Source organism: Agrilus planipennis, unplaced genomic scaffold (assembly GCF_000699045.2).
Source record: "Agrilus planipennis isolate EAB-ADULT unplaced genomic scaffold, Apla_2.0 scaffold671, whole genome shotgun sequence".
NCBI lineage: Eukaryota > Metazoa > Arthropoda > Insecta > Coleoptera > Buprestidae > Agrilus > Agrilus planipennis.
In genome coordinates this window covers 6,351-14,546 of record NW_020439322.1, presented here as the reverse complement: position 1 = coordinate 14,546, position 8,196 = coordinate 6,351, and the positions used below count along the sequence as shown (strand labels likewise).

The 8,196-nt window shown below is 32.5% G+C and overlaps 3 protein-coding genes across 4 annotated transcripts in view; 1 reads left to right on the top strand and 2 right to left on the bottom strand.

Moving 5' to 3' along the window:
- Window positions 1-684: 684 nt before the first annotated feature.
- Window positions 685-8,196, bottom strand: part of LOC108743598 (serine/threonine-protein kinase Tao) — a 13,443-nt gene continuing 5,931 nt past the window's right edge. Inside the window, exons 1-13 of one of the 2 annotated variants that reach the window (XM_025978552.1) lie at window positions 4,878-5,227; window positions 4,596-4,788; window positions 4,396-4,533; window positions 4,162-4,310; window positions 3,911-4,084; window positions 3,639-3,850; window positions 3,198-3,348; window positions 3,021-3,143; window positions 2,847-2,963; window positions 2,542-2,778; window positions 2,321-2,479; window positions 1,892-2,010; window positions 1,717-1,837 (exon numbers count right to left, since the gene is read on the bottom strand). In XM_025978552.1, the coding sequence (XP_025834337.1) occupies window positions 1,717-1,837; window positions 1,892-2,010; window positions 2,321-2,479; window positions 2,542-2,778; window positions 2,847-2,963; window positions 3,021-3,143; window positions 3,198-3,348; window positions 3,639-3,850; window positions 3,911-4,084; window positions 4,162-4,310; window positions 4,396-4,533; window positions 4,596-4,788; window positions 4,878-5,102 (2,118 nt within the window). In that variant the 5' untranslated portion in view covers window positions 5,103-5,227. Of the gene's footprint in view, window positions 1,838-1,891; window positions 2,011-2,320; window positions 2,480-2,541; window positions 2,779-2,846; window positions 2,964-3,020; window positions 3,144-3,197; window positions 3,349-3,638; window positions 3,851-3,910; window positions 4,085-4,161; window positions 4,311-4,395; window positions 4,534-4,595; window positions 4,789-4,877; window positions 5,228-8,196 lie in introns of those variants that run through there. The other variant, XM_018479176.2, reaches the window with a different exon arrangement.
- Window positions 5,436-6,245, bottom strand: LOC108743600 (transmembrane emp24 domain-containing protein 2-like). The gene is made up of 3 exons (XM_018479177.2): window positions 6,113-6,245; window positions 5,770-6,054; window positions 5,436-5,713 (listed from the first exon to the last, which is right to left on the bottom strand). The coding sequence occupies exons 1-3, from the start codon at window positions 6,243-6,245 to the stop codon at window positions 5,523-5,525; spliced, it is 609 nt and encodes a 202-aa protein (XP_018334679.1). The 3' UTR covers window positions 5,436-5,522.
- Window positions 6,503-8,011, top strand: LOC112905684 (CXXC-type zinc finger protein 1-like). The gene is made up of 5 exons (XM_025978553.1): window positions 6,503-6,673; window positions 6,728-6,873; window positions 6,933-7,262; window positions 7,349-7,599; window positions 7,662-8,011. Exons 1-5 carry the CDS (start codon window positions 6,650-6,652, stop codon window positions 7,994-7,996), a joined length of 1,086 nt encoding a protein of 361 aa, XP_025834338.1. The 5' UTR covers window positions 6,503-6,649; the 3' UTR covers window positions 7,997-8,011.

The window sequence follows — 8,196 nt, the reverse complement described above, 5'->3', positions numbered from 1 at the left end:
ATAAATTACCTATTTGCAGGACTGGCACATAATACTAATAATAGTACTTATACTATTATTATTTAATTAATAACATACATAAACTAATTATTATTAAAACACAAACATAAACAAAACAAAAAGCAATGGGTATTATTTAATTTATTAATTACGTGATAGCTAAGTTCTCAATTTAAATAGACTGATTTCTTTTCTATTTCACGATTAACAGTAGGTGGTTGAATTTGATTAGTTTTAGTAATGCGATGACTATTATAATACAGATTTATTCACAGGTTTTAATTTTTATCATTTAGATTGATCTGGAAAGAGTACGACAGTGGTTAAAGATGGACGAATTATTAGATAAGGAACGTCAAATAAGACATGCCATGGCTTCTAGAGCTGGAGTATTGGCACTTATGTTGCACTCAACGTATAATCATGAGGTAATGGAACAAATTACAAAAGCTAGTCAACAAGACCAAGCTGCTATGCAAAAGGAAATTGCCGAACGATTTCGAAAAGGGGTAAAACAACGTTTATCTTAGATTTATATAAAAAAAAGGTGGAGACAGAAGCGTCTATTGTTAAGGGAGGTATTACTATTATTTGGCAAACACCTTACAGAAAGATGTAATGATAAGGGGGATTATTTGTTTACCTATTTCAAATAAAAACTCTATATCAAGAAGATAAAGAAAATAGTATAAAACGTTTGATTTTTATTCCTTTACAGTTTAGAAGGCGAGTAACAAAAAATGTACATAATAACATATGCACAGTGAAATTGAAACATGTCGATTATTTTAAACAACTAAATTATACATAATATGATAATTATTTGTATAGGTATATATACACAACTAAATCAGATAAATTGTTACTACGTTTTACAAATAATAAATACTATTAGAACGCCGGCGCCGGCCGCTCCAACATTTCCTAATACTATAATAATTCCAATGAATGTACAAAACAATTTCAATAAAATACCAATCTACTAATTTAATCGGCTCTGTAGATACACACGTCAAAAATTTTAATACGCTTGACGATTACAACCGAACGATTTCTTCTTTTTTTTTTTTAAAGAAAACGTTACTGTACTGCGACAAAAAAAACCACCTTCACATTTAGCAAGCGATGTTTCTTTTTTAACGTATTTTCGTCATATATGATCATCGTTTGGTTCGATTAATTAAATGATAGGTTTTTATGTGCTTCAAGGGGAAAAGAGATGATCTAGCAAATACAGTTACAAAAAGTAATGTAAACTTCTAATAACAGTTACATTGGCTACATTATTTTATTAAAATATTCATAGATACACTAACTTATTAAACTTAAGTAAAAAATAAAAAAAAAAAGATACGGTAAAACGACAAGATATTTTAATAACAGTATTTGTTTCGCCGATTTGTTCGCATTTCTTCTCGTTGTAATTAAACGCAAACCCATGATGAAGTTTTATTACTGTACGTTTTACGTTACTTTAACAGAGCATAAAGCAACTAATTAGTGATTTAACTATTGTTTAAAATGACGATCGAAACAGTAGGTAGCTTTAAAGCTTAAATTAGAAACTTTAATCAACATGTTATCTTTTGTAAGTTAAATATGTTATGTATATGTATATTAATCGGTTTTATCTTTGCCCCGTTAAAATAAACCAAATGAGACGTGGCTAACGGACTAAACGAAGCAACCAGAAAACAGCAAATATTTAGTGGAATACTAGAGTGACCCAGGTGGAAAACTTGTTGAACTATTAGAATGAGCAAGACTTAACATAGAGCCTGATAAACTGCGGCTGTCGTCGTAATTTTCCCTTGTTGCTTCTGCAATCGCCAACACACTAAAAATTCTAATTTCAATATAAATGTACACGTATCGGCCACAAAACACATACCTAAATCCAAGCCTTGCTGACTCTTCGTCAAATTCTTCCAATTCTCTCTCTTGCTTCTCGTGTAAAAGTCTTATTCTTTCTGCCCTCTCTTCCAAAAATCTTTGAGTTTCCTGACTCATCTAATATTATTTAAAATAATAGTAATTATAATCATAACAATCTACAAATTCTACAATTTCAAATATAGTATATACACTAATTTACTTTTCTTCGATAATTGTTGATTAATTGCAGTGTACAAACGATAAGCAGACTCAATTTAATCCTGCTTATAGTTTATTGTCTGTAGTTAAGAAACAAATACCGAACAAAGTTAAATAAGCGTAGTGCGCTCAACTTGATATTTATAGACTTAGCCCTTTCTAAAATAGGCTCAGAAATTAATAGTCTCGTCGACTTTTGGTATTTATAATAATTTGTGCCACTTACTTTAGATTCAAGAAGTGCTTTCCTGAGGGATACGCGTTCTTCCAATTCTTTACGTTCTCTATCTCTTTGCGCTTGTGCTTGAATCTTATTCTTGCTTTGGTAGGCCATCAGAATTTCTAATTCATAATGCAGTCTCTCTCTCATTTGCTGCGCTTCGATCTACCAACATCGTAGCATAAAAAAATATTAAAATAATACATACAAACATCGCCTCTGCATACCTCCTGGCTTTCGTCAAGGCGTATACATTGTTTTTGAAGCATTTCCGCAATGCTCTGTTCATACTGATCACCAAGCAGAGCTAATTTTCGTCTCTGTTCTTCTTTTAATTTCTTTATCACAGCCTTTTGTTCTTCTTTCGGCGTGGTTTGCAGTATTTGCGCCTTCAGAGCTTTGTACTGTTTCGTTTGTACCTTACAAGTTTCGCGAAACTGTTTCCTGACCATCATTTCCTTTTGCTTTAAGAAAAAAAAATATATATTAAAAAAACGTACGTATATTGATTGATTTTTAGTCAGCAATTTACCTTTAATGATTTTGGCTGTTGTTTAATTTCCATTGCATGTTTTTTTCTCAATTCTCTTTCCGAACGTCTCATGTATTCTTCTTGGTTTGTTAACTCTGTACTATGTTGTTTTTGTAGCTGTAAAGACAAAATTATAAACAAAATAAATATAGCAAATTAATTTATCAATGTCACCTGTTCCTCGCGTAAATTATGCACTGCTTTTTGCTGTCTATACTCTAGTTCTTGTGTTTTATCATGATGTCTCAGCAGCATCTCGTGAGCTTGTTCCAATTGTTGCTGTCTTTTGTTAAGTTCCTGCGGAAATATTAACGTTGGAAAACATATATTATTTTATCTTTGCACATATACTTCTCTTAATAGTTCTTGTTCTAATGTATGGAATGACAGTAGCTTTTTTCTTTTAAACTTGCGAACCTCCAATTCCAAATATTCTCTTTGCAATCTCAAAAGTCTTTGTTCTTCTTGGGCTTCAACCAATTTCAAATTGTCTTTTTGTGTTCTACAACGAAATATTGATAAACGTGTATTATACTTTGATTTAATTAAATAAATGTCTAACAGTAATTGTATTGCCATTTGTAAATAGTATAAGCATTAAGTTTAGTCTATTATTCATTAATTTTAATTCTAATACTACTTTTGCAAATGGGATCTTATCTAGTAGTTGTGGAGCTTTTATTGAGCTTACTTAATGTATGCACTCAGTTATTTTTTTTTATTTGTTGCTACTCAAAAAGTAAGTTTATATAAGCTCCACAAGGATAGACAATTATTATTAATTTAACTGACTGTAATGTCGCATCTCTTTGTCTTTTTGGAGTCGAATCGTCCTGTGATAGTTCACGTTTCCATCGTTCCTTATTAGCCTTATATTCCTTCTTTCTGTGAGCGTCGAAAGCTTTTCGATCAAGATCTTGTCGGGTCATTATGTCTTTAGTAAGCTTTTTCTCACCCACTTGATTTTGTTTTAATTTTCTCTCAAGTTCTTGTTGGTGTTTTAACTATAAAAAATTTAGTAATTGTAAGTATTTTATCACTTCTCAAAAATATAAAACAGTCACCTGCAACTTTTCTAAATCTTTGCTAAATGTTTGTAAAAGAAATTCGTACTCTTTATCCAACTGAATTTTGTGACTTTCCATTTCCATTTTGCATTTCTCTTCAAGTTTCATGAGAGCTGCTTGATGTTCTCGACGCATTCTTTTATAGCCTGACATCTGTTCGTGCATTTCCTCCTTAAGAAATATACATTATGAATAATGATACGACATACAATAAACTTTTACTTCTTTTTGTAAACATTTAAATTTACCTGCATATGTTCTTTCTGTTGTTTTGTGACGATACTGGTAGTTCGAATTGTAGCAAAATTATTAGCCCCGTGATCGGCTATAACTGCCACTGCAGCATGATTTGAAGTCGGTGGACGCTGTCGCTTTGTTGTACTTTCTAAATCACCACCTTTGAAAAAAAATTAATATGATGTTTCTGTTTTCTGAGAATAAATACAAATCAGACGATAATGTAAGCTCGTGTCTTTACATACCTGCTGGAAGGCTATTGGTACTACTTGACTGACTACTTGCGGAAACACCAACGGAATGAACACTGTGTTCGGACGTAACAGAATTGCTCTTAGAACTGTCGCCTCCCGTGTGCTCGTCGGGTGTATCATCCATATCTCCTGAAAATCACAGTTCTCTTTTTAATATAAATTCGTAAGAAATTTCAACAACCTATACTCACCAATGGTACTTTCAATTTCACTATTATCAACCATCAAAATTTTTTTCATTTTCCTATAATTCAAGTTATCTAGATCTCTGACGGCCGCTTTCGTTCGTTGAATCAGATCAATGAGAACATTATTTGGTCTATGTCGGGTCACAAATTGATGCGAAAGCAATTTTGAAGAATTCGGACGTTCCGCTGGTAATTTCTGAAATTAATATTTGTTTATTTATTGTCAGGTTTTCTTTAGATTATGGATAAAGTGGCAAAACAATAACTAAAAATTTTGTTATTCACCTGTAAACAAGACTTGACAAAATGTTTAAAAATATCAGACCATTCGTTTGACTGTAACGTGGGTGTGTCATTTTGAGCGATATGATATAGTGCTGACATAGCATTCATGTTGAAATAAGGGGGCTTTCTTTCGGCCAATTCAATACACGTAATTCCCAGAGACCAAACATCCACTTTCCCATCATACTGCCCTTCGTCCATCGCGAGAATAACTTCTGGAGCCATCCAATAAGGAGTTCCAACAAAAGAATTCGCCGGACATTTAATAGAAGCACTGCCAAAATCAGCCAATTTAACAGTTCCATTTTCGGTCAGTAATATGTTCCCAGCTTTTACATCTCTAAAGAATTATAATTAATTTTGGGATTATTTCAGTTTCAATTCATTAATTAGATTAATTCTACATTTATGAGTAGGACTAATTTTTAAGTACTAATCTTATATCTAAATTATGTTTACNTAGAATATAATAAAAACCTTTATTTATATTCAAACATTACTGCAGATACCTTTCCTGACATTCCTCCTAACATCACTGCTTATCACTAACAATTCATCTTAATTTCTTTCCTGTTGTAAATGTTTATTAAAAATGTTTCTTTCACATAACAAGCAAGAAGTAATAAATGTTTTGATAAAAAAAGCCTATACCACCCTCCTGACTTCAAAAAATCTCTTAAGGTAATAAATTTGACCAAAAGTCATTGCAACTAGTATAACAGCCTCAAAGAATGACCACATTACAACTCTAGAATTTGTACTTTCATTAATGCTCCTATGAATTCGATCTCTCAACTGCATGTATTCCTGTTCTTGTTTAACACCAGTTAAGGCACCTAAGAAACATTGTATAATAGAGAAATTACTAAAAGAAAGCTGACTAAGAAATTACCACTTAATTCCCGTATCATGTCTTCTAATTTTGTACTGCTTTCTTCTCCTTGATTTTCTTCATGTTTAGCTGATTCTCCAATTTGCATGTTAAACATGACCACTTTAGGGGTCATTGTGGACATTTTATTTGAAAAGCAATATGTGTAAATACCATTTGCATGTGCAGCAAATGTGTATTTGCCAGAAGATTCTCTTTCACCTTGATATATCACTTTACCATCAGGACCCACTATACGAACGTCTATATCTAAGAAGCCTCCTTCAGCTATTTCAAACGTGAGACCTTATAACGAAAAAATGAGAAATTACTTTAATTATTTGAGAAATACTTCATAACCTACTCATTTTTGTGCCACTTTCAACTTTATCAAAGAAACATTCTTCAGCATCTGCATCAACTGTTATATAATAACACGAAACACTATTTATTATCGAAGAATATGCAAACAATACAATTAACAAATTGCCATACATTTTTAATATAAAATAAAGATTAGCCACGTAAACCTTTTTGTGAATGACTTTGGCAGATGTGGTTTATCCATAGATAATGGTTTATCTATAGCTGCAGTTAGGTCATAGATAATAGATATACAAAGCTTCGACCATATATATATGGTCGAAGATACAAAGGGTAATCTATGGTGGCGGTCTATGGTTATGAGTCAACAACTATAGATTATATCAACAAATCTTACCATAGACTTACTAAAAAAATGATACATAGAGTACATATACAACAATGACAACAATAAATAAAATGGCAGGACATGTAAAAAATAAGTTCCATTAAAGTTCTTATTAAATTTGTTTTTCTTGCACTGGAAGTTTATAGTAAAAGAATTACGTTAGTGTTAATTATTAGTGTTGTGTTTAATATGGCCAGGAGACGAGACATATCTGTAAGGTTAGTTTATAAAAAAGCGTTAAGGTTATAAAATTTTAATTCGTTCTAGCATGAAGAAATTGTAAAACAATTTAGCTTACCTGAACGTCAGTCAAAAATTGATACTCTTCTCAAGCAGGATGGACAGGCTTATTGTCTTTGCAGATCTTCTGATAGTTCCAGATTCATGATAGCATGTGATGCTTGTGAAGAATGGTATTCAATCCTTTTTATTCGAAATGACTGGTGACGATTTATTTATTCCATTTCAACAGGTATCACGGAGATTGTATAGCCATTTCTGAGAAAGAAGCCAAGCTAATAAAGCAATATGTTTGCATAAGATGTCATGAAGAAGATCCTACACTCATTACACGGTGGAAGACCAAACGTGAGGATAACTATACTGATAAGGAGGAACATAGATCCCGAAAACGGAAGGATCGTAGTGAAAATAAGATAGACAAGAAAAAGAAGAAATGTGGAGATTGTATGGGATGCTACAGAACAGAAGATTGTGGTCGGTGTGATGTTTGTACAAGGAAATTTAAACACAGTAGACAAAAAGAACGTTGCAAGCAACGTATTTGTGTTAATTATGGGGGGTGAGCAATACACTTGTATGAAAGGAAAAATACAAACTGTTTATTATTGATGTATTGATAAAATGCTAAATTAATTTTTTATGTAGGAGCCATAATCGTCGCAAAAGGAGGGATTCCACCTCAGATAATGAACCCAATACAGCAACCCATTTAATGACAGACTACCCCCGACAGTGTTATGGCCCTGGATGTAGCAATAGTGCACGCTATGGCTCCAAATATTGTTCAGACGTCTGCGGAATTCGTCTCGCAACCAATCGTATTTGTCAAGTGTTACCGCAAAGAATACAAGAATGGGCCCTCAGCCCTTGTATTGCTGAAGAAAAAAATATTAAAGGTGCATAGACGTCACTTTTTGGTAATAAGGAAAGAAACAAAAGAGATTTCTTTTTTTTATAGCTCTTGACCAAGTGAGAAAGCAGCAGCTTGAAGTAAGGCAAATTTTACAAGAATTAGATAAACGCCATGGGGAATTGGACCTTATCATAGACAGAGCAAAAAATGCTAGTATTGTTCCAAACCAAGAGACAGACAATGACGATGACACCGAGATTTCAACATACTGTATTACTTGTGGTCACGAGATTCACTCAAAAACAGCCATTAAGCACATGGAAAAGTGTTTTAATAAATATGAATCACAGGCAACGTTTGGGTCCATATTTAAAACAAAAATTGAAGGTAATTTTTGTTGTAAGAATACTAGATCTTCCCCTATCTACCAGTCACTGTGAGCTCGAAACTGTTAGTTCAGTGCTTTGAGTGGTTGAAATTTGTGAACAATTTGTTTAATCGCTTTCTTTGTGTTAAAAATTGTTTAAAAAATTAAATTTAAAGAAATTGTTTGTAAATAGGTATGCAACACATCGTACACTTCAGCATAAGAAATTGCTGATACTAACTACGTAATATTACTTTGCCCTGTGCTGACATC